Here is a 25,862-nt window from a genome sequence, read left to right as displayed (position 1 = left end):
ATCATTCATTTATTTATTCAGTAATAAACATTATTCAATTCCTGTTCTTTAGAAAGCCTTTATGCAAGGGCATTTGTTAAAAGTGTTGATAATCTAAGTAAGCATTTAATCTTAGAACAAAGTAGGCCCCTGAGTTTTAAAAGGGCTCATATGTTACCATTAGTTCTAAAATATGCTACAGAATATTAAAGTTTATATTTGTGCTAGTGTGTATATTTCTTAGACTAGTTTTGAAATATACTTGGGAATACTTTTTTATAGCTCTCCTAGATAATTTTTTTACCTCCAGACTTTGAAAGTTCGTGTATTAGTTTCCTGTGGCTGGTGTAACAAATCACCACAAACTTGCTGGCTTAAAACAACAGAAGTGTGTTCTCTCCCAGTGCTAGAGGCTGGGAGTGTGACGTCGAGGTGTCCCCTGTGCCTTGCTCTCTCTGGCTGCTCAGAAGAATCCTTATTCCAGCTTCCTGTGGCTGCTGGCATTCCTTCATTTGTGGCTGCATCTCTCTCTGCTTGCCTTTACACTGCCTTCCCCTCTGTGGGTCTACATCTTTTCTGTTCTTTTCCCACTGCTTCTCTTTCATAAAGATGTTTGTCCATTGGATATAGAGCCCACTTGAATAATCTGAATTATCTCCTCCTCTCAGAATCATTAATTTCATCCTATCTGCAAAGACCCTTTTCCCAGTGAAGGTCTCGTCTGTTCCAGAGATGTGAGGTGGGTATCTTCTGGGGCTCATTTTTCAGCCTGCCACAGTTGGACTTTACTATTATATTATAATGTGTTACTGAAATAAATTAGAGTACTTAACGTAAAAGCTTTTTGGTTAAGTATAAAAATATACTTAGTATATACTTAGTATAAAAATATTTCTAGTAGGGACTGTGATATTTCTGTATATCTGAGGATATTTGATTTATAGAATAGAATAGTATTTATGTGGTATATGGTACAGTGTCTCTGGTTTTTCTTTAACGAAGAACATATTTGGGTAGTAGAGTTGTCGTGTGTAACTACTGGATTAACTCTTCTGACCAGTGATTTTGGGGGCTATTTCTTCCTTGGCTGTACCTCAAGGCCACTGAGCTGGGCCCCCATAGAGCCTTCGGGGGCAAGTCTTGTGTTGCTGACATGGTTGCCCTTGAAGTTGTTGCTCTTTTAAGTCTCTGCCTTCTCTTCTGTTTTCTGGTCTGGCCCTATAGCCCTGCCCTGACTCTGACAAACTACGTTGCCCTGGCCAGCTCTCTTACCCAGGAGGCTGACACTCGCCCATAGTCCATTAGTCGCTGGGCTTCTAAGGTGACGGCACGGGACTGCCGGCCCTTACTGGCCTACCTTCCCCCTCCGTGCACGGCAGTTGTTGAGCCGTACTGAGCCGTGTAGTCCTGCTCAGCCCAGGACTTGGTGGAGTATCAGTTATCCAAGCATTTTTAAGAAGGTTGACTCTTCATTCCCCCCCCATCCCAAAATGAAGTATACATTTTCACGCGTTCTTAAATCAAGTCTGCCTTGACTTGCTACCTCTGAGTCATCATTATGTGACCATCACACAAAATTATGTGTGACTTGTTAAGAGTTGTGACTTACGGTTTGCATGATGCGTTGCAAGTTCTTTGGTCTTCCACAGTCAAGCTGTTTTCTGCCACTGCTGCTTTGAAATCCTGCAGTCTCATCTGTTCTCCTGAGACCCTTTGTTTGGGAAAAGCAGAATTTCAGAAGCTAGGTTTCTAAGACCCAGACTGAGGGCCTTCTAGGTTCTCCAAGGCCGTTGCTCGAGAACTCTACTATAACTGCCTGGAGTCTGTTTGCTTCTCTCTTAGTCACTAGCTCTGCTCTTGGCTGAGGTTTCCAGATAAAAGAGCAGTCACTCAGAAGTGTCCCTACTGGGACACCTGGGTGGCTCAGTGGGTGAAGCCTCTGCCTTCAGCTCAGGTCATGATCCCAGGGTCCTGGGATCCAGCCCCGCATGGGGCTTTCTGCTCAGCGGGGAGCTTGCTTCCCCCCTCTCTCTGCCTGCCTCTCTGCCTACTTGTGATCTCTCTCTCTGTCAAATAAATAAACAAAATCTTTAAAAAAAATAAATAAATAAAAAGAGGGGCGCCTGGGTGGCTCGGTGGGTTCATCCTCTGCCTTCAGCTCAGGTCATGATCTCAGGGTCCTGGGATCGAGCCCCGAGTCAGGCCCTCTGCTCAGCAGGGAGCCTGCTTCCCTCTCTCTCTGCCTGCCTCTCTGTCTACTTGTGATCTCTGTCTGTCAAATCAATAAATAAAATAAAATAAAAAGAAAAAGAAAGAAAGAAAGAAGTGTCCCTGCTCTGGAGTCACACACATGCTTCAGTGCATGCCTCTTTAATTTTCCTGGTTCTGTTAGTTATCATTGTGATCAGAAAGAATAGGTGTACTGGTTTTTTGTTTTTGTTTTTGTTTTTTTAAAGATTTTATTTATTTAACAGAGGAAAAGAGGAACACAAGCGGGGTGGGGGTGGGAGAGGGAGAAGCAGGCCTCCCGCTGAGCAGGGAGCCCAACATGGGGCTCAACCCCCAAACCTTGGTATCATGACCTGAGCTGAAGGCAGACACTTAACGACTGAGTAACCCAGGTGCCCCAGTGTACTGTTTTTTTAACACAACTTTAAAATTACTTGTTCAAAAGCACTGGGGTTAAGCTTTCTGAGCTTCATGGATTGGGAGCAGTTATTTCTGCACCTAAACTCAACTTAGGGAAGTTCCAGCAATTTCTGTAAATATTTTTTACTTAATACTTTGTAGCTGCTCTTGAGGATTTTTGTTTGTTTGTTTGTTTTGTTTTTTAAGTAATCTCTATACCCAGTATGGAGTTTGAACTCACAGCCCTGAGATCAAGAGTCACATGGTCTAATGACTGAGCTAGCCAGACACCCTGGTCTTGAGGTTTTTGTTTTTATTCATTTTCTTAAAGTTTGTGAAGGAATCTGGATAAAATAGACTCATAGCTGGCCTTTCACATATACTTTCTAGGTCAGTTTAGGCCTTTATCAGTGGGTTCACTAGTGCCTACATTTCCATGAGATGGAAGAACTATGTTTTTTTCTGACCCTCTAGAGTAGAGCCTTACATACTGTTTTTCTGTATTCAAGGCTGTGAGAATGCTCAGGAGTAAATGAAAAAGTGTTTTAATTTCCACTTGTGGCCGTGAACCATTTCCGCTTGTGATCAGACATAGATCTTTCCGAACTGACACATCATTATCATTCACAAAAACAGCATAAATGATCCAGATTCATGCACCCAGCGGTAGTTTTTCTCTCTGTGGCCAGAGTTCTACTCATTCTGTAGGGGATTGGTTTTGCTCAGTCCTAAGGAGTCAGCCTTCCCTCAGGAACACAGGGCTTAGATCCACAACAGCCTTGCTTTCTCTATGGCCTTTAAAATCTAATATTGTTCATAATGGACTGCAATTATTTAATATTTAGCATGGATGCAGTCTAACTCAGGCTTTTTCTACCATTATTATAATGGCTATAATTGCAAAAGGATGCTTTGGGGTAGGAGAAACTGCCAGATGCAATGCCATTTGATCTAAAAAGGTCACAGCAAAAGGGACATTTAAATTAAGTTATAAATTATAATTGAAGAACAATATTTTGATGTGTGAGACCAGAGATGTCAGAGCAGGGAGATGTAATTCATGGGTTCATTATAGAACAGAGGTGCCTGACAGCTGAGCCATGCCAAAAGGAAAATTTATTTGCAACATCACGCAGACCAAAAACGGCAGCTAAGATGAGAAGCCAGAGCAGAAACTTGAAGCCTTGTGGTAATACACAGAGTTTGTGCTAATACGACTGCCCAAGATCCTGTGATGCTTAATGATGGCTGTAATATAAATGAGGTATTTGGACATGTGCATACTTTTGTCTTAGTTAAATTAAGACCCTGTCCTTGCTTTATGAAATAACATACTTTATAACTAGGCATTAAGGTTGATTCTCACTTCTCTGTCCAATATACAGATTTGCTGAAATTTCAGATCTATTAGGCAGCAGGGCTAAAGCTTAAAACTGGATCTCCATCCATGGCAGCTTTGAGGAAGGATGTAATTTAATGTTTATAGCAATCCATGAGAAGTTCAATCATAAGTTAATTAAACTGTAGGCAGTCATTAAGTATTATTTATTCTTTAGAGAAGCTTGCCAGTAAAGCACTTATATATATTAAATTATAGAAAGTAATAAGCAGGGAATGATTTGTCAGGCAGAAGGAGAGTAGCACATTTAACTTGGGCAATTATGCAGAAATGTGTTTTTCTTCTTGGGGCATGATCCTTCCTTGCTGCTAACCACAGAGAGGTCAGAAGCTGTAAGGAGCCCGTGGCGGGTGTGTCGTCTCCAGCACTGTACAGCAGGTGCTCTGTTGACCTTGGGGTTGCTGAGCAGTCTTTGATAAGAGACGTGTGCCCGTGATGATGCCTGTGCACAGTTGATAGCCTTTTGACATTTCACGTATCTTGTCACATTCTCATTTCATACCTTCCATTGTTTTTTGACACAGCTGTGGGAGAGTGGTGTGAGGCCCATTTGATAGATGAAAACCTCAGCTCAGCCACTTTGTGACAAAACTGATAACAAGAATCTGTCTCCTTCCTCAGATCCTGTGCTGTGTTCATTAGGCATTGACAGAGGCATTGACAATGGGACGGCTTATATAGGAGGGGCAGCTGGGTGCTCATGGTTGTTGAGAGCTTTTTATGCAGCTGACCAAATGCATCCAGTCACATGTGGTATCATAGTCTTTGGCTCTGTGTGGGGGTTTCGATTGCTACAGTAGAACCAAATCAGGAGCTTGTGTAACTCAGGCTGCCCTTGTTTTTAGCACCAAATCCCCCACGAGGTTGACTCTGCCGGTTCAGTCCTGCCGGTCCTTGCTGGCACGGTGTCTGGCATAGGAGGTCCGTAGTAACTCTTGCTGAGACGGTGGCGGGCCAGGAGCATGTGGTGCGTGCAGCCTGCCTCTGAGGCTGGGACGTCCCATTGGACCTCACGGGCCCTGGAAGGTGTGGTAGAGGAGTGCCGGACACCTGATAGTGGAACAGTCCTGTTTGCTGTCTCACAGTGAACAAACCAAAAGTGAAGAAAAGAGCACAGCCTGAGGATTCTGTGGTGCCAGCCCAGGGGACCAAAGGTGGAACTGGTGGAAAACAGCAAAGCAGGGATGGTTCCTTGATGGAGTGACTTGAAAGGCTTGGAGATTGATGACATATCACCATTTTGTTATCACATTCCTCGCCTAGTGACCTGTGGTTTAGGGGAAGACAGATTTTGCTTGTGTAGAAGTGCAGACTTGCAGTTCAGTGATGTGGAAGCAAAAGATTTACAAGTATCTGCCTCCTTGATCATTGGATTATACACCCCCACCCCCACCCCGGGATGATGAATCTGAAAACAGTGGTTTCAGCTGAATGACATCCTGCTTTAGTGGCTGGCAGGGTGATGGGGGGTGGTGTGAGATCTAAATGCTTCTCCCACCAGTAGCTTGTAAAACTTGGCAGCTGGTTGAGTAATGATGTTGCATCTTGGTCCCTGTATTTTGTGATGATTTTTTTCCCAGTCGCTCCGGAATGGTACAGTTTGCTATACTCTACATTAAAATTACATTTAACCCCAGAATTTACTAGCCCTGCCTGGTTGCAAAATGGACAGAAGGGTTTACTTATCTTCCTTTAATTGCTTTTCCAAGGCTACAAAGTGAAGCTGTAAGACATTTGAGGGTCCCCCCCCCACCCCGTCTTCATTGCAGTTTCTTTGAGCAGTGTTCTCTGGGGATATGGTAGAAAATTTTATTCACATTAAAGGACCTTTTTACCTCAGCGATAGAAGCCTGAGCTACATTTCCTCACTATATAGATATGTCTGTATGGTTGTGATCAGGTATTTGAAACCCACATGTTTTCCACAAGGTGAAATTATTATAATTTGTTAGAGCTTGATGCTGTATTAGAGGAGAATTTTTTAATGGCTTTTTTTTTTTTTGAGATTTAAGGTAGCCAATATTTTCGTAGGTTTAATTCTAATATACATAAAGAATACAGTTGAAATACCCAGTTTAGCTCTTCCTCAAACATTATTTTGGCTCCAGTCTGAAGAAGGGAAATCTTCATAACCATCTAGAAAACCATCCTTCTTTTAGAAGAGCTTACTTGTTGCCTCATACATGGACTGAAGAAGGTAGTACCCACCCTTTGAGGACCCTAGAGTTTGAATATGAGATTTAGATAGACATGTTGTACCAAACTGATACTTTACACTGCCTCTCACAGGTTGCCCCTTCTTGCTCTTCCATTCCTGATGTGCATGTCGGTGTTCTCCAAAGCTGTATCTCTTCCTGGCACCTAGAGTGGCATCTGGCCCAGTTTAGCACTAGGTACACGTCTGTGGAAGGAATGAAGGATGTCCTGAACTCTGGTAATTTTCCCAAGGTGCTCAAAACTGATCTTCACTTTTGTGAAGCTGTGAGGGCCATAACAACTTTTAGTATGTTCAAAGTATATCTTTAATTAAATATAATTTAAGGATTTCTGTAAAGATGTAAAACTTTCAGAATGTTCTCAGACAAGATTCCTAGAAAGTAGAATTAAATGTTTATAACATTCAGAAGAAGGTGAAGGTGTGGAAAAGTTCAGGGCGGGGCAGAGCCACCCCTTGACAACAGGGTTTTGGACTAGCGTTTATGAATTATTGATGACAACACAATAATACCCTAACTTCATTTGTTCAGTAAATATTTCATCACTGTTGGTAAATAATCCCATATCGCTGGCTTTTCAAATATGTCTTGGTAGAGGTGTGGGAGCAGACACTAAATATTTATTGGGTTTATATCATGGAAAGGTCAGGAGCAGGAATATTTTAAGAGGACGGGCAGACAGTGGATCAAATGAAAGGAGGGAATTGCCCATTATTTAGAGAATGAGTAGCGGAAGGAAGCCAGGGTGACCACACATGCGTTGCAACGGCTTCTTCAGGAGAAAGTGTGATGAGAAATGAGGATTTGTGAAGGAAGTGTGAACACTGGGATATGTTTAGGGACCAAATAAGCAGCTCACTAGAAATTTAACCAAGGGCGCCATGTGTGCATTGGGCAGCTTTTCTAATAAACCAAATAGCCAGAAGTTCAGCAGATTGTTCAGAACGTTTCTTGCAGCTCCCATTCAAAGCTGGCCTTGGTCCACCGAAAGTCAGGAATGGCGCAGGGATTAATGAGATTTCGTTTAGCTTCATTCAGCGGTACACTTTAGAGCGGGCCTTACGTTCTTAAGAGTAATTTCCTATCAACCATATAAGACTTCAGATTTTTTAAAAATTTTTTCTGTGTGCTATACCAGTATTTTAGTCAAATTTCAAAAATTATTAACATGAATAATTTTGTGAAACATAAGTGGTTTTGTTTATAGTTTAACAGTCTACTCCCCCCCGCCCCGCCAAAAGGCTACTATCTAATCCAGAAAATTGAGTAGAGACTGCTTCCTTTTTTTTTTTTTTTAATTCTTTCCTTTTAAAAACAAATCACTGATACTCATTTAGTGTATTATGTGCTGGGTGCAGTTCTAAGCAATTTACATGTTTTTTTGTTTTGTTTTGTTTTTTTAAGATTTTATTTATTTGTCAGAGAGAGAGGGAGAGAGAGCGAGCACAGGCAGACAGAATGGCAGGCAGAGGCAGAGGGAGAAGCCGGCTCCCTGCCGAGCAAGAAGCCTGATGCGGGACTCGATCCCAGCACGCTGGGATCATGACCTGAGCCGAAGGCAGCTGCTTAACCAACTGAGCCACCCAGGGGTCCCACATGTGTTTTCTAATGTTATCCTTATAATACCCTAAGACGTAGATGTTGTTGTTATACTCATTTTTAAAGATGACAACATTAAGTCCCAGAGAGGATAAGTAAGTCGCTGGATTCTAGTAATAGAGCTAGAATTTGAGTCCACATAGTCTGGCTCCAGAGTCCATGGCTCTTCATAATTACCTCATATACTATAATTACCTCTTAAGAAATGTTGTTAATTTTCCATAAGCTTTTTATTAAGAATTTATGATTTGATCAACTTGAATTGATTTCAGATTATCACTAAAGTATGTGCTTTTAAAAAAATTAAATAGGCATGCAGTTTTTTCTTTTATTCAGTTCTGGACCACATTATTAAGGTCATATTATAGATTCTTATAGTAATATAGAACCTTATTGTATTATAGAACTTGACAGGTATCAAGTTCTATACCTTGGTCTGGATTTTGAGCAAAGTTTGAAAATCTAACTTTATTTTCATCTTTTTATACTGCGGAAATAAGTCTAGATGAAGATCTAATGATGAATGTTATTAAAATATATGTTAATATCTCGCATTCATATTCAGTACATACACCCCCCCCCACCACCCACACACACACAGTACCATCATCAAAACAGAATCCAGGGGTGCCCGGGTGGCTCAGTGGGTTAAACCTCTGCCTTTGGCTCAGGTCACAATCTCAGGGTCCTGGGCTCGAGCCCCGCATCGGGCTCCCTGCTCAGCGGGGAGTCTGCTTCCTCCTCTCTCTCTGCCTGCCTCTCTGCCTACTTGTGATCTCTCTCTCTCTCTCTCTTTCTTTCTCTGTCAAATTAAATAAAACAAAAAAAACAAACAAAACTCAGAATCCAACAATCTAACATTAATTGTTGTTGTAGGTATTTCGTTTTGTTTTAAGGTAGTGGCTTATTGTTATAGTTAATATATAGTCTGGACTTCCTTGGACCTGGATTTAAAATAAATGGAGTTCTCTAAACTGTGAGAATACTCAGGAAATTTTAATTTTTAATACCTTCTCTTTCTCTGAATGTGCAATGAAAATGGATATTTGTGATATCTCTTCCATTAGCAGTTGAGTAGTTAGAAAAGAGACTGGCTGTGTATGTTTCAAATATTATTTTAACTTATTCAATAAATATTTACTGCAGGCTTACTATATGCCCAGCCCTAGGTCTGTAATAGTTGGTGGGAAGGCAATTTGCACATCCTTCTTAGGAGTCTTCTACTAAAGAGGGGAAACCCTGTGTTCTCTCCTCTTTCTTGTGTGTCTGCAGTTCTTTACTTACACCTACGTAGTAGTGATTACTATCATCTACTCGATCTTGTCATCTCCTATGTATTGTGTCCCCATGACACATCCTTAGGAGTTTGCAAGTTTCCTGGAAATAAAAACTATGGTTTGCTAAGGTGCGGACCTTATTCGTTCTGAGTTTGCAGCTGATGCTTGTGAATTGCTCAGATAAGGGATTGAAACATGGGTGAGAAGATTGGAAGGTCTGCTCTATGACAGCAGGGATGCCTTTGCCTGTTTTGTTCAGTCCTGTGGGCCCAGGGTCTAGTACATCGCATGGAACGAAGTAGGCACTTTGTCAACTTCAAGCCGAATGAATTCCAGTCAACTGAGGTTTAGATTTGGGTGGAGTTTGCACAGGGACAGTAGTTGAAGGCGTTTATTCATTAATTTAACCAGTCGTTCTCTTAGATCTCCATATGCTACGGACTGTGGTAGGCGCTAGAGATAAGATTTTAGCCAAAACAGATTATGACTGTAAAGGAAAGCCAGATTACCTGTGAGAATTTTGGAGGAATGGCCATAGTTAGGGGAGGTAGATTAAGCAAGAGGATCTTTCTGTTATTTCATTCCATTGTCTGCAGGTTGAAACTCTGGAACTAGAAGGGGTTTGGGGTCACATGAACCAAGAGAAGAATGTCTTTGCAAGATAGAGAGGGTGAGTGGTGTCAGGCACTGCCTGGGGTTGGAAAAGGATATGGAGTGGAGGAAGTTTATTACCTTTAATGAGAGAGAAGTCTGGTCCTAGAAGGAGAGTGTAGATAAACCAGCATCTTCATTCTCATGTATTGCTAGTATACTGTTAAAGAGTTTCATTAAAAAGCTCTTACAGTTCAGATACTTGAAAAAAATATTTTAAGTGAAATTACTGCAGTTGAAAGACTTCAGAGATGCTGAAGGGAAATAACATAATTCAGTAGGTTTTGAACCGCCTTTTGGGGGGAATGGGACAAGAGTGGGTAGAAATCACACTGACTGGAGTCCTGGCTTTACAGCCTGCTGGTTTTGACCTTTCTGTGCCTCAGTTTTCTCATCAATAAAATGGGGTGACTGTAGTTCCTACCCTATAAGCTTAAATGAGAAAATACCTTTCTCGTAGGCTTAAGAAAAAATAAGTACATGGATTATGCTCCCCATTCTGTCCGGCCACATGTTCAGAAAGTGTTTGTTACTGTTGTTCTGAATCCTATTCCTGTTCTTGCCAAAGTGTTCTCTACCTTACCTGCCTCCCTTTCCCAGAACAGCTGGAACTGGGGGCAGGGGGCCATTGGAGGAGAGCGAATTCTCTTGCTGACAAACATACCCTTTCCGTGGTTCTTCTGTTGGAACAACTGCAGGGCTTCTGTTTTATTGATTTGCTTCCGGATCTGTTACTTGGCACGCTTCACTAACGGAAGTTGTTGTTGTTGTTTTAGCTACATGAGAGTGGGTATGATGCGGGCAAAGCCCTACAGCGCCTGGTGAAGAAGCCTGTGCCCAAGCTGATCGAAAAGTGCTGGACGGAGGATGAAGTGGTGAGTGCGGATGGGGTGGTCTTGTGGCTGGTGTCACCGGGCTGTTGGCTTCTCAAGTGTGCCCTCCCTGCGCCTCTGGGGACTGCCCGTGGTAGCCGTTAGTCAAAGGAAAGAGCCTGCAAGCATCATAATTGTACAGAGAGTCTTGATCTTAGCTTAGTGGGAAGGGTTTTCTCAGGTTTCATGGAAAGAGAAGAGATTGGGAGTGTTGGTTGGCTGGTTTTAGCAAGCCAGTTTTTGATCCCTCCCCATTTTAAAACCCAGCATTTTTTAAACCAGTTGATACATATCTTAAGTGGAGCCAGTGACTTGCAGGAAGCAAAGACCTGATTATGTAAATACCGTGGCTCTTACATATTCATCCTGTCATTATGGCCCATCAGAGAAGGTAGGGAGATAAAGTATGTGCCCACAAATACAGATTTGAATGCCCATGGATTCCTGTTCCAGCACACCGAGTTCTCATGAAGCTACATCCCCATCTTGTGACTTCTGAAAGGTATTGCTGTAAAAGACTTACAGATTACTTGTGCTTTTGCTACTTCAGTCTTGTGTCTGAGTGGTACTGCTTGACGTTTGCCCTTTAGGTTGAAAGAAATTGGGGCGCCTGGGTGGCTCAGTGGGTTAAAGCCGCTGCCTTCGGCTCGGGTCATGATCCCGGGGTCCTGGGATCGAGCCCCACATCGGGCTCTCTGCACAGCGGGGAGCCTGCTTCCCTTCCTCTCTCTGCCTACTTGTGATCTATGTCTGTCAAATAAATAAATCTTTAAAAAAAAAAAAAGAAAGAAATTAAGATGAAGGCTGGCACTGATAGACATATCAATTGTAAGCTTGTTGCTGATACTTTAAAATATGCTAAGAAAGAATGTTGAAAAACTTTTCTGTGCTTTCCTAATCTTGCTCTTTTCGTTTTTTATTTATTAAGTACTTAGTTTGTGCCAGGTGCTGTGTTAGGACCATATCAAGAACAAAAGTTCCCTCGGGGGCACCTGTGTGCCTCAGTGGGTTAAGCTTCTGCCTTTGGCTCGGGTCATGGTCTTGGGGTCCTGGGATTGAACTCTGCATCAGGCTCTCTGCTCAGTGGGGAACCTGCTTCCCCCTCTCTCTCTCTGCCTGCCTCTCTGCCTACTTGTGATCTCTGTCAAATAAATAAATAAAATCTTAAAAAAAAAAAAAGGCCCCTCCTCATGAGGCTTATGTTTTAAGAGGAGAGACCATCTATAAATCAATATATGTCAAGTGGTAGCACAGCTGTGTGCTGAGGAGAATAGAGGAGGTAAGGAGGAGGGAGAAGAAACTGGGGGAGTGGGGAGGTACTGTCTTCAGTAAGGGGCGGAGGAAGGGCCCTGGTGAGAACCATTTGAGCGGAGACCTTAGTGCAAAGAGATAAGCCTTTTGGATCATGCCGGGGAAGAGAAGTCTGGGCCCTGGCATGGTCAAGAAGTAGGCAGGAATGTGTGTGGAGGGGGCGGCAGGCGGTAGGTCACGTGTGGCCCGTGGACGGACGGTCAGCGCCTCGCTCTTTCGTCTGCAGGGGCAGATTCTGAGCAGAGGGGTGACTTGATCTGCCCATGGGGCGCGCTCTGGCCCGAGTCACAAGTGGGCTTCCGGGGCAATTGCGAGCTTCCAGGCCCAAGACCAGTGACCGAAGAGCACGGCATCGGTGCTGGGGAGAAGTGGTGAGATCCTGGGTGCGGGCTGGAGCAAGGTCCGAGAGGGTATGTTCGAGGAAAGGTCGCGGGGAGCGGGTGTCGAGTGGAAGCCGGGAAGTGCACTCGGAGGCCGCAGGGAGGGACCGAAGCAGCGCTGAAGGTTTGGTTAGAGAGCGTTGTCTGGGTCCATTAACGCTGGCTGACCAGATGCATGAGGAAGTTGGTGCTGCTGTTTGGAAATTAAATATTTAAATGCTTTACATGATCATTCAAGAGTTGGAAACTTCTTAAACGTTTGTTATTCAAATAGTGGCAGAGTGAAAATGTGAGAATTGTTTTGTCAAGTCAGATGTCGTTTTTCACTGTGGACCCATTTTTGTGAGAAGGAGAGAATTTTGATTGATAAAAATTTAAGATTCTCAAACAGCCTTGTTGCAAGAAAGAGACGAGGAGGTGGAGAGGATGGAAGGAGTGTGTGAAAGGCCGTCCCTGCGGGGCCCCCGTCGGTGCCTGTGCTAGGAGCCTTCCTCGGCCCTCCCTCACCTTCACCTTAAGGCTTCTCAGCAGCCAGGAGCTCCCGGTGCTCTCTCCGTGGCCCGTCCTTCTTTCTGGGGTTTAAGGACTCCCACTTAAAGGAAAGTCGCCTTCCTCTTCCTGCAGCCACTTGCCTCTCTTGGGCATAGTGTGGCCTGTATCCCTGCTGCTGCTGGGGCTTGGGGACTTGAGGCAGCCCTTGGGACACAAAGGGGAGTCTTAGACATGGGAGAAGGCCTGACTTTCTTTTGAAAAGTGAAACGCGACTCCAGATTGCTGCACATCCCGAGGACGTGGTAATGATCGCTAACTGCATGAATCCTTGTCTTTCCGGCGCATTTTTGTCATGGTTGCTTCTTGTTTTGGTTGGAGTTTTGAGAAATGTGCTGGCACTCATCCAGTTCTTGCAGAACCCAAGGATCAAATGCTTCCCTTATTTGTAGGAAGTTCAGCTTCACTTTCTAAAACCTGAAAAGCAAATGAGCAAGAGGGCTTGAGTAAATGATAGCTGAAGGCAGCTTCTTATGAACGTATCCAAGTCAAATCTTTGACCAGTTTATGTGGCAGCCAGGCACAGGCACTCGTGGACCTCTGCCTTGGCCTGGTTTTGGCTGTGAGAACATAACCTGCTGGGTGCATGTGGCCCTTCTGGTCGAGTTCCCCACATCATCTCACCCCAGGAATCACAGGAATAAGCAAAGCAAGTGTGTCCCAATGAAAATGAGGACATGGGCCTACCTCCTGTTCTGTACCCTCCCCTACCCCCAGAATAACATTTTAGTTATTTTTAAGCGTCACTGCCTCCAGGATACCGGCTTGCTCAAACTGCAGCAACGTCGATGAGGCCACCATCACACCGTCTTCTGAGCTGCTTCCGCTGCTTGCCTGCGTCTGTGGGCAGCTTGCCCTTGCTTTCTCCTGCCGCCGTCGCCAGCTCCGTTCCTCGCAGCTTTGCTTCCACGTTGATTGCCCTCCTCACTGGCGAGCTTGCTAAGAATGAGGCCTTCACTGATGGTGAGACCGGTGTCTGGTAGAGAGGCATGTTTTGTCCAAGAGGGACTTGAAGAATATTGACAGGTCTTTATTTAAGATGAGTGTTTTTAAAGATTCTTTACCATAATTAAGATTGTCCTCAATCTAACATTTTATTAAAACTTGTAATGGTTAATAATTATGCATCAGAGAAAAACTTGTATGTGCACCCAAAGCTGACCTTCGAAGTTTTACTTTTGGAAAAAAAATGCCCGTATTATTAATGATAACACCACCCAACATCTTCATCCTAGGTCTTTCAGATAATCACCAGTTCTTGAGATTGTAGGCCTCAGAATTACACAGTGGGAGGCCTTTGATTTTACATTTTCTCTCAGTGATTCCTTTGATGGCTTGTGTGTGTGTAGGTACAATATTTCTCACCAAAGTTTCTTTGGGGCTGAGACACTTTAAGTCTTGTGGAATGGATGCCAGGTTTGTGGCAGTTTCTGTCGAATTCTAGGCCCCAAACTGACAACTGCACTCTGCTTTAGTGCAGTGACTGAGAAACATGTTGGTAGCGGGCTCGAGGCGGTCTCTCAGGCTCAGATCAGAGAGGCAGTTGCGAAGAAATGCTGGGTCAGTTGGATGGAGCCGAAGGAAACAGCCGGCGCCTGTCTTTGGGGGCCGCACTGACGGTTAACCAGTCTCACTTACATTATGCTGAAAATATTATTCCATTTCAGGAAGTCATTTAAATCAGTAAAACTTGTGAAGAGAATGAGGAGAAAAATACTGATCAGAACATTAAAAAAAAAAAAGAAACTCTAGATTATTAGGTTTTTAATTAAACATGGTGAACACATTTAAATATAACACAAAGGCCCCAGGCTGAACTGCACCTAATCGAAACAGATTAAGTCACCCTTCCATGCTCGGGTAGTTATTAATTCTGCTTATTTATGCATGCAAGCGGAAGGTAGCATTTGCTGCCGCTGTGCTGGTGCTTATTGCGCTGGGATTCCATTGCTGCTTGACACTGTGCGCTTAATTAGCATTCAGCTGTTGATTATGGAAATACTGGGGACGCTAATTGAATTCTTCTTAAAATTCAGGGCCCGCGTTTTCCTTGTGGAGTTTGGCCCGACCTGCAAGGTTGTACGAGTGGGTGCTCTGCTGGGCCGTGTATGCACTTCTCCCTTTGCTTCCCATCCACTTGGCTGTGTTTGTTTTGGAAATTATTTTCATGTGGAAGCAGCTTTCAGCAAAATTCCAGGTGTTCCAGAAGGTAAAGGTTTTGTTGCTTACGATGTTCCCGCAGAGCGTTCGTTCCATGTCACTGCAGGTAACTATAACTTTTATCTGGAAGTGTGTTTTCCCTTAAAATATTTTATGCCAATTTTGGTGTACTATATTGAGTGAACAATGTAGACACAAATAATCTAAAATGTTTATGCATAGCCAGTTAATCCATGGTGTGGTGGTAGACTTACCTGGATTTACAAATCATAAATTTTAAAACCTCTAAACTTTCCTTCAGTTTAAAGCTCAGCATTATCATAAATATAAATGAAAATCCTTCTTTCAAAATTAACATGGCGCGGCAGACTAATTTTCTGAGTATTTGTAAACCAATGAACCCGTGTGGCTGGTCGAGGAATTGCGTCCCCAGGACACGCCAGCTGTCTGCGTGGTGTGTCTCCCAGCAGCGTCTTCAGAGGCCTTTGTTAGGCCCTTTTTGGAATGTCTGCTCGAGGAAACATTGTTTTCATTGTTCACTCTTTTTAAGCCGGGCATCTGGATGATGCCAGAAGACAGAGCTGCTTAGTGGGCAAAAATACAATGAATTTTATTTACTGTTTGTGTGGCAGCTGTAGAAAATAGAATCCATAGCAAAACCAAAGGTCCTATAGCAGTGGGAGGTGGAGGTAAGAGCAGAGATGGAGACAGTGGCAAAGGGGAAGAGAAACATCTGCCCTCAGCCTGCAGTTACACTCCTGTGAGTTTTAAGGTGTCCATAATTTTGGTGTTTAGTTTTAAATGGTATATTTCGATATAGGGGAAGGCTTAATTGCCTGATGCTGATTTTTAGGAATGGTCGGATTTCCAGAGTTATTGAGCATTTTATATAGTCATTCCAAAATGTGTGTGATAGGAAGATCCTGTAGGTCATCCAATATGAACCCATTCATTTTTCTTCGTTTGTAAATTTTATGTGAATTTTAATTCTGTTGTTAGAATATCATGAAAACATTAAAGGGGATTGAAACCTCACTCCCATCTCATGTTCCTAGTTTCATGCTCTCTTCGAGTCTTTGTTCATGTACATAGATTGGTTTATGTGTTTGTAAACTTACATAAATGGAATCATTATATCGAAATTCTCACTTTCACAGGAAGTCTTAATCTGAGAATATTTGTAGTTCACCTGGAACCCGAAATAGGGATATACTGTATTTAGTGCAACACATAATAGGCAATAGTAAATTTTAAATAGAATTGACGTGGCGGGCGCCTGGGTGGCTCAGTGGGTTAAGCCACTGCCTTCGGCTCAGGTCATGATCTCGGGGTCCTGGGATCGAGTCCCGCATCGGGCTCTCTGCTCAGCAGGGAGCCTGCTTCCCTCTCTCTCTCTGCCTGCCTCTCTGTCTACTTATGATCTCTCTCTGTCAAATAAATAAATAAAATCTTTAAAAAAAAAAAAAAAAAGAATTGACGTGGCTTTTTCTCTCAATTTACTACCCTTCCTCTAATTTTAAGTTAATTGGTGCTGCCTCTTGTGACTCACTTAATTCTGAAATATGAAAGTAGGAAAGATAAGAGAAGCATGAAATGTTGGCATATTATTTATACATAAGTAATACACATATTATTTACTCATGTTATGTGTTCTTATGGTCCATGGCAAAAATCAGTCCTTAGTATTAAGAGAGGGAGAGGTAGGGGTGATCAGCTGGCTCAGTTGGAAGAGCAAGCAAAGTGACTCTTGATCTCGAGGTTGTAAATTTCAGCCCCACATTGGATGTAAGAGATTACTTTAAAAAATAAAATCTGCAAGAATAAATAAATAAGGAAATAAGGAAAATGTAGATACAGGTAAATTTGAATAATGCTTTAAGTATTAATGAAATGGAACTCTTTTTCCCATGATTGATGCCCATCAGCCTTTGGATCAAACCCTTTTTTAAACAAGTCAATAGTGTGAATAGAATGGAGTTTATTGTCAAGTCCATTTGACAATGAGACAGTGAATTAAAAATCAATTATATGTTCAGAAGATTGGTGTCAGGCAATCAATTTTGTCAGTTTGCAGAGATGTTCTACTGCATAACAACCCGTAAAGAGAAATGCATTTTAAAATCCTTTAGTAAATGAGATGGGCCACGCACTAGAAGGAGAGAGATATTTCAAAAATTTATTTCAGTATTTCATGTCAATAGAAGTTGCCTCTGGATTAAATCTACAAATTCAGCAGTGACCTTGCCTTTCACATACATGGCTTTATTGTTTTCTAGGCTTCCTCTGTAAACTATGGTCAAAGAAGGTGCTATGCCTGTTTTTCTCAACAAGGTCATTCTTTTTCGCATTTTCTTTAACCCATGTTTCTCAAGTTCCTTATCCTGTAGCCCTGATGTTAGGTATTTTTGTTGAAAGCCAGCAGTAAGTTATGCTGTTCTTTGGGCTCCATGTGTCCATGAATGTTTGTGTACCTGTCCATGTTCAGGCCTTGGGGTGATGCAGAACAGCACAGAGACCTGGAAAGTAACTCCACACTGAGTATAGGCATTCTCTAAATTATTCTTCGCCGCTTAGGGTAATCTTTTAAAATCAAAGAGCAATTTTTATGGGACATTTTTCATTTTTTGCTTGAGTAAGGGAGCATTGGGGAGAATCTTCAGCTTGAAAGATTAATAAACACTACAACGGTGGGTTATTGAAACCATGTTTTCCATCTCATTTTCAAGGGCGTGTAAAACAAATGGAGATAGCATACACTTTCAGCTGCCCTCCATCATCTCTGCGTTTAAAAAATGAGAACAAGACACGAGGGAACTTGAGAGATTGCATTTGTTCTCCCATAGACAAAGTGGTTATTTGTTAAATGAAGAGGATTGAAAACCCTTTCCTTCTGCAGTTTCTTAGCAACAGAGCTAGAGTCCATTTTAATGTGTATGCATGGAACATTCTATGTATGATGACATTGGAGCCGTACATTTCCACAGGTGAAACATACTGTATCAGCCTGATAACTGGAATTCGTTATGGGGGGAAGGAAATGGGTTTAAAAAAAAAAAAAAAAAGAGCCTTACAATGAAAGGAAATAATTCATTTTAGACTGTCTCCTCTTCCCTGACATACTTGTATCTAAAACCTAGAATCTCTCTTAAATAGAAGTAATAATGGCCTTAGTATTCCCCTAATTGCCCCCTTCACGGGAATGCCAGCACATTTTTTTATTTATATTTCCTAGTGTGTTTTGTTACTCTTCTTCCCCACCATGCTATTGACACTTTGACTGATGTTTCAGAACTTGCTTTAAGACGTTTTTCCAGAGTATTTCATATGGGTGAATTCCAGTTCATTTTCCACATGTATAAGGCAAAGTGCAGCGGTGTTGGGAAGCAGAGTATGTTTAGTGGTCACCAAGGGGAAAAAGTCTCTGCATTTGGCCTCACCAGTTGAGAGTTCTGTCTGTCCGGCTCTGTAGTTCTTGCATTTGTTGTTGGGACTTGCGCATGGCAAGCCTGCTCACCCACCTGTGTGAACACGACCGTAGGATGACCCTTCATATTGTTTACCAGGTTACTTATTTCTGACTTCAGATAACTGGTGGAAATTCGTCCATCCAGTCATTCCCCAGATGTTTCTATAGCACCAGCACAGCACTCTGCCAGGTACCATTTTTTGCACGGGTGATCCAGCACTGAACAAAACAGGCAGATATTCCTGTGCTCACGGAGCTGGTGTCCTAGTGGGAAAGCTAGACCCAAGCCAGAACGCCAAGTACCATGCACAGTGCGCTAGCTACACCCCAGAGTGTGTGGGGGTCTGACGCACTGGGTCGTGATGGCGAGCTCATCTGGGGGTTTCCACGTTAGGCTAGGAAGTCTCAACGTCAGGGCCTATAGTTTAATTCTTCTTGTATCTCCAGAACATAGCCCAGGGCCAGGAGTGTGGTGGATAATCAGAAAAGACAGTTTTGACTGGGTTGGAAAGGAGAGAAACCTAGTAGAGGTTGTTTCCTCCCCCAAGTCCTCACATCACCTCTGTGGAGTTGGCCTCTTTGGCTGAGCTTGAGCTCAGATGTTGCTGCTTCAGGGGGTTCTCCTTCCGCCTGCTTGGGGCCAGCACTCACTCTAACTCCCCAAAAATTGACTGGACACTGCCCCATTCTTCCCTTGGAAGCAGTGGTCAACCCTTCCCAGTTGTCTGTGGCTTTATTTTCTAGGCTCCAGTATAAAAAAGCTCATTCTCTGGACACCATCACTTCATACTTGTTGATGTGTGTGGTTGCCGTGTTTTGTTGTGGGAGAGTGAGCGACAAAGAGACCGAGAAGGAAGAAGCCTCAGTAGATGGCCTAACCCGCCTTTCCTCCTGACCCATTATGCGTTTGAAAAGCAAAACCCCCTATTTGCAAATCTCTTTCTCAAGGCTGTCCGGTTGTTTAGGCCCTCTTTTTTGTGACTGTGGTATGTGGGTGATAGACCCTTCCTCTCAGGTTTCCTCCAAACCTCTGGGGTGCTTCCCCTATTTGGTCACTTTTGGGCTATTTTCTTCCCTTTTAAAGGGCTTGATCCCATGTAGTTAATCCCAGCAATAGGACATAGAAGAACTATCAAATAAATACACCGAAGAACTAAGGAAGGAGCAAAGCAAAGTTGCAAGTAAAACAAGAACCAAGCAGGGAGCCTGAGTGGCTGAGTTGGGTAAACGTCCAACATTTGATTTCGGCTCAGGTCATGATCGCAGGGTGACGGGATCAAGCCCCGCATCTGGCTCTGCGCTCAGCACGGAATCTGCTTGTCTCTCTCCATCTGCTTCTCCCCTCACTTGTTCTCTCTCTCTCCCTCAAATAAATAAAGTCTTACCAAAAAAAGAGCTGAACACTTAAGAGAATGAAGCAGGATGGCTGATAGTACACCATGGGCCCTTGAGGGCTAGAAAGTATGCCGACACTATATTTCATATTTAAAGTGTATGTCTAGAGCCTGTTTTGATTTTTTTTAAGTATATACTCTGTTATTCTGGATCATTTTATTCAGCATTCAGAAATTATGAGCCAGAGAACACTAGAAAGATCTCTGTCCTGGACATAGGAGCATGTCTGGGCCATGCTGAATGTTTGTAGCTTTGTGGCCACTGCCCAGTGTCCTGTGTGCCTCTACCGTCCAAGGGCATGAAGAGTGCTACTGAAATGCAGCACGGTTGAACTCTGGGGGAATGAAAGAGGATAAATCACACCCTTCTCTCTCCGCTCTGGAAGACTTGCTGGGGTGGGACGGGGCACAGAGAGAATGCCGGCCCGAGAACTTGCAGGGCTGGGACAGCGGTCCTCAGGCTGGTAGCCACGTTCGGGACCTCAAGGAAGGAGAAGGCATGGGGAAAGGACAAACTTTACCATGGCTGACAGGTGTGTTTGACAAGAAACCTGGGTCTGAAGCCAGTCCCTGTCTATGGCCACCGCCCCCCCCCTTCACTGCCCCGGTAGAAAACTGGGCTGATGTCTTATCTACAGCTAATGAAGTCATCTCTGGTTAAGAAACTTGAAAGCATGTATGCCCACACACTTATGTGCCTTAGTGCTAACTAAAGGTTCTCGGTTTCCCCTTGCGGCTCGTTGGTCAGTTTTAATCATTTATTTTTCTAATCTTTTTCTAGTTTTTCTAATATTTCCTCTCAGATTAATAAAGTAAAACCTCTGGACTGCAGAGACTCATGTTAACAAGTGTTTCAGGCTATCTCAGAGCCAGAGGGAAGGACAGTCCATCACCAGCAGCTCTGCTCCACGTTACTTCCGTCCCTTCTCTCCTCTCAGGAGCCCTGCTGCTTCTCTGGGAGCCACTGCTCCAGAAGTCTGGGCAGGTGTTACCTCTTTGCTAATAAGCCACTCTCCAGACAGGCACGTTCAGCCTAAATTCGTCATTTTCCTTTTCTATCTAGGGCCTCTGATTAATTAGAGTAACGTAATAGCCTAAGCAGGCTTGGCTATCCATTTTTGAAAAAGAAGTTTTAGAGAATGAATTTTAACAAGGTGTTATTAAGTGTAGATTTGGGGAACCTGTTAACCTGGACCCAAAATCTGTCCATTATTAATCTAAAAATAAGGTAGCTTTGCTTGCAGAAGACCCTGGGCTCTTGGTGTGTGATTCCCAGCAGAACACCCCTTGGGACTCCCGATTTCATCAAGGCTGTTCCAGATTCCCAAAGTAGCTTAAAGTTGGGATGGACTCTGAATATTTGGGATTCTCCCTCTCAGTCCAGTCCATGAAAATGAGATTCTCCAATCCTTTAGCAGAAATGAAAGTTCTTTGTCTTCTTTCCAGGTTTTGGACCCCAGAGCAGCCTAACCCTGGTAATACGTCCCCCTCCTTAGAACTGTCTGACTTTATACTCTGCTCACATTCTCACCCCAGTCCCCATCCAGGCTCGCTCTCTCCTGTGAGCCAGCGCTTTCTCTCAGACCCCTGTCAGACATCCCAGAGATCTACTTGGACTGTCTTGCTTTTGAGGCAAACTGTCAGATGGATCCTTCAGTTGCTCGCACGTTTAGAGGAGTCAGTAAGCATCATACCATGTTACCCTCCACGGTTTGAAGTAATCTCAGACACTGCAGAATCCCATCATTAGGAAGACATGCTTATGTAAGGGAAGCACTCTTTCAAAGGAGTATCTTGACAAAAGGAGTGGAATTTTTATAGTTTAAAACCAGACATTATTTTCTGTTTCTGGATAACCAACTTTAGGTTTTCCTTAAAAGATTTTATTGTATGGTGGGGAGTGGATATTTCCCCCCACTTTCTGTTGAGCTTAAGTCCACTGCCTTTCCATACCTGCTCTGTGCAAGGTTCTGCTGGATTCTTATGGACCCCCTTTATCCATTGGTTACTTTTGTAATTCATCCTCTACAACCTTCTGTCCCTACTGTTGTTAGTTAAGCTTCGTGTTTTAGAAACAAGGTTAGAAAATAATATTAGTTCCTCATTCAAAAGGAAGGGAGCTTATTGCTGACTTGAGACAAAGAAACTACATTTGTTCTTTAACCACTAAGATTTCTGCAGGCATCCCCCCTGACCTTGCTTATTGCCCGGCAGAATGGCGTCCTTGACTTATTTTGACAGTGGGTGTCCATGAACACTCTAGTTGGATGTTGTTGCCACAGGCTAGAGAGGAGATGGCAGCCACACTATTGGAAACTTTGGGAGTGCCTCTTTGACTCCTGATGTTCTGGGGTCCACGGGGGATGCAAGGCTGAACGAACATGTTGCTTTTTGCTATTGAACAGGGAGATGAGGAAGGGCTCCAAGGAAGAGGTGTTATTTGAGAGGAGCCCTGAAGGATGGGTAGGATTTTGCCAGGCACACTGGATCAAGGTTAATGGAAAAACAAAGGCATTAAAGAATGTGGGTGGTTGTTTAATAGCCAGTCAGCTAGTTTGAGTAAAGTTACAGATGGAGGAATATCTAAGATACCTGATGGATTCAAAACCACCTACTCTGTATGGGAAGAGAAGTTTAATTTTATAGAAAATAAGGAATAATTACACATTTCAGAATGTGGGGAGTGATAGGACCGGGGCCATCATTAAAGGCTAATCTGGCAATAAGGTGGGTGGTAAAGTGAGTAGAGAAGGAAATCCGTGGTTTTGAGACCTGACTACATGTTAGAATGACCTAGAAAACTTTAAAATGTCCCCGTGTCCAGACTGCACGCCAGACCCGTTGGGTCAGAATCTCTGGGGTGGGACCCAGGCATCCATGCTCCAGGCTAAGGACTGGTTCTAGTAAGAGATGTTGAACTTAAAGAGATGCTCTAAGTTTATAGCAGCGATTCTCAACCTTGGTTGCACACTGGATCACACAGGGAACTTTGGTATGCATGTGTACGCGCGCATGCACGCGCGCACGCGCACACACACACACACACACACACACACAGATCCATCCTGAGATTCTTTTTGAGCCATACAGAGGGAGAAGAGGCTCTTGGAGGAATTCTTTTTTTTTTTTTTTTTAATTTAAAGATTTTATTTATTTATTTGATAGACAGAGATCACAAGTAGGCAGAGAGGCAGGCAGAGAGAGAGGTGGAGGCAGGCTTCCTCCGGAGCAGAGAGCCCAATGCGCGGCTTGATCCCAGGACCCTGGGATCATGACCTGAGCCGAAGGCAGAAGCTTAACCCACTGAGCCACCCAGGGGCCCCATCTTGGAGGAATTCTTAAGTCGAGAGGCATAGGGATGGACAAAGTGACAAAAAAAAGGCTAGAGAAAGGGTTGGACTCTATATTTTTTTCTATTTTGTTAAACATTATATTTAACTTGATAAAATATGAGGAGTAACTACATATTTTTTTAATGTCTTTGACATAACTCAGTTGAAAGATTGGGGAATGAAACTGGTACGAGGTCAGGATGCTGAGACATGTCTAGTAGTACCAATTACGCTGTTGAAATAACTGGTAGTGAGGCCCAGGTTGCATACTGACCTTGGGGAACCAGGTAGAGGTGGTAGAAGAGTCAAAAAGGGCTATGGGGCACAATCAAGAAGAAAAAGAGAGTTTGTGGGATTAATGGTGGTGGTACAGTAATAAATAAAAAAATTTCTAGTTTTGTATCTTAAATGTTTTCAGGGATGCCCAAACATGAGGGTTGGCTGCCAGTGGGTGGCTTGGTTTAGACCAACGCACACTGAGGACTGTGGTTGCAAACCATAAGAAGGGTTCTGGGCAAGATTTTTCATGTTCCTGAGAGTACTATCAAAATATAGGATAGGGGGCATCTGGGTGGCTCAGTCAGTTAAGTGTCTGCCTTGGGCTCAGGTCATGATGCTGGGGTCCTGGGATCGAGCCCCACATTTGGGGAGGGGGGCGGCAGTCCCAGCTCAGCAGGGAGCCTGCTTCTCCCTCTCCCTCTGTCCCTCCCCCTCCTCTCTCTCTCTCCCTCTCTCTCTCTCTCTCTCTCAAGTACATAAATAAAACCTTTTTGAAAAAAAGATAAGATAGAGAAAGGGACTTTTAACTAGGCATAGGATCACTGAATAAGGGTGAGGGAGACCGGATTGTTTGGTTGATTCTGTGACACAGGATTGTCACCATTGGAATCAGAGAATGCGCATGGAACTAAACCTCTGGCTGTTGTTGGAGGGGTTTTGAGGGATGTTGCATGGATCACATGTGAGGATGCTGAGGGGTGGGGGAAGGCTCTGGGGCATACAGACTTCTGGGGAACACAGAGAGGGGAGGGAGTGAGGGAGAAGACAGTAGGTCACTAGAGGACGCGATATGCTGGGCCAGTAGGGGCTTGCTAAGGTGAGATGTCCCTAGCCAGAAGTAGGCATTGGGATGGGAGTAATGGGAAGGTGTGGGAAGGAAATTTGTGATTAATATGTGGTTATCGATGATCATTTTAGGTCCCGTGGGAGGGCAGACTGAGACCCCTCTATGCTGCTCTGCTCTGTGATGTGCTTCATGAGGGCTGACCCACCTCTCAGCGTGTCCAGTCACTAGATGCTAAGTTGAGTTGAATTGGATTCACATGTAGAGGTTGTAGATAGAGGCGAGTGGTAAGGCGGGAGGATTTGGGGACTGGAACAATATTCAGAATTTAAGATGTCGGATGGGAATGTTGGCTCCCAGAATGTATCGTGCTGTTTGTTTCCTCGGTCATTCCACAAGTTTTGGGCATTTAACTGTGTACTAGATGCCCAGCCTTGGAGAGGAAAATAACGTTGGACATACTGTTCTCATGGAGCTTGTGTTCTAGTGGGAGGCACAGGCAAATGCATGTAGGTGAGGTGACTCGGGTAGATGCTCTGGAGAGGCCAAGTCGTTGCACTCAAGGAGACTGAGTGAGGTGGGGGCTGGGCGCGGCCAAGCCACCGCCTCCTGGGCAGTGGCAGCTTCTTCTCCCGCCTTCTGTTCTTCAAAGTAAGTCTGGACAGATGAGATCTCTGATAATTGAAGCCAGTTCATCAAGAGTGATATGTGTTTTTCTGGTAATTCAAATTACTTAGCTCCTGTCTGGTGTTTTTTGCAGTCATGTCTCAGTTGGCCATAAACAGTTCCTTCTCAGGAGCAGATAAATGCCTTCAGGACTCGGGAACTTTTGAGAGCTTAGAACCAACTGAATTTGACTGAAAGGACAGGTGGGAACTTTGCTGTGGGAGTAAAATCATGTCGCTAATTAGAGGTCTGTTCATTTCTCATGCATAGATGTGCATTTTCAGTATGGGGGGACACAATTATAGAATGTTTCTGAATGCTGAAAAGATTCTATAAACCTTCTTCATGACCTTTTAGATCGGGGGGCAGATTAGAAGAGAAGGATCTGGTTCTTGTAAAATGTTTGCTGATGATCTTAAAGCAGCTTTGGGTGCATATTGTGTGTGGTGAGGAGAGAGAGCCGGGAGCAACTGTGGTAAACCCAGAAGAAGGGTCTGTCTAGGCCCTGGAGTCCCCTGTAGATGTCACTACGGTTTTGTTTCCTTCAGTGCTTCTCAGTATAATGTGTTTCATCAAAAAGGCCTGAGAGCCTCAAGCCAAAGAAAAGGGAGTGGGGCGGGGCATGAAGGAACTTGATGAGTAGATGATTCATTTCCTCGTTGTAAAGAACATTTCTTTCATCCTTTATTGTGCCGCAGGAATTCTTTCACTGTTAACCATCCTAGACTGTTTTGAGAATGTCCCACCAACCCCGGTGGCCTGTGCTCAAGGCCATCTGAATCTTCTACCTGCCTCGGGGAGAGGCGTGAGGGCTTCTCTCAGGTCAGGCGGGGAAAGAAACTTCAGGTCTCCTCTGAATGTTTGCTGCCACTGTGCCTGTTACTTTTCAGTTCCTGATTTGCTCAAAAAAAAAAAAAAAA

The 25,862-nt window shown here is 43.7% G+C and overlaps 1 protein-coding gene across 5 annotated transcripts in view; it reads left to right on the top strand.

Moving 5' to 3' along the window:
• Window positions 1–25,862, top strand: part of RERE (arginine-glutamic acid dipeptide repeats) — a 443,179-nt gene that overhangs the window by 343,632 nt on the left and 73,685 nt on the right. For all 5 annotated transcript variants that reach the window (XM_032863320.1, XM_032863323.1, XM_032863322.1 and 2 more), the window contains one exon: window positions 10,526–10,624. In XM_032863320.1, coding sequence (XP_032719211.1) covers window positions 10,526–10,624 — 99 coding nt within the window. The remainder of the gene's footprint in view (window positions 1–10,525; window positions 10,625–25,862) is intronic.

Source organism: Lontra canadensis, unplaced genomic scaffold, assembly GCF_010015895.1.
Source record: "Lontra canadensis isolate GAN:19392208 unplaced genomic scaffold, GSC_riverotter_1.0 scaffold25, whole genome shotgun sequence".
Classification (NCBI taxonomy): domain Eukaryota; kingdom Metazoa; phylum Chordata; class Mammalia; order Carnivora; family Mustelidae; genus Lontra; species Lontra canadensis.
Note: the sequence above shows the minus strand (reverse complement) of the source record. Positions and strands in the feature narration are given on the sequence as shown.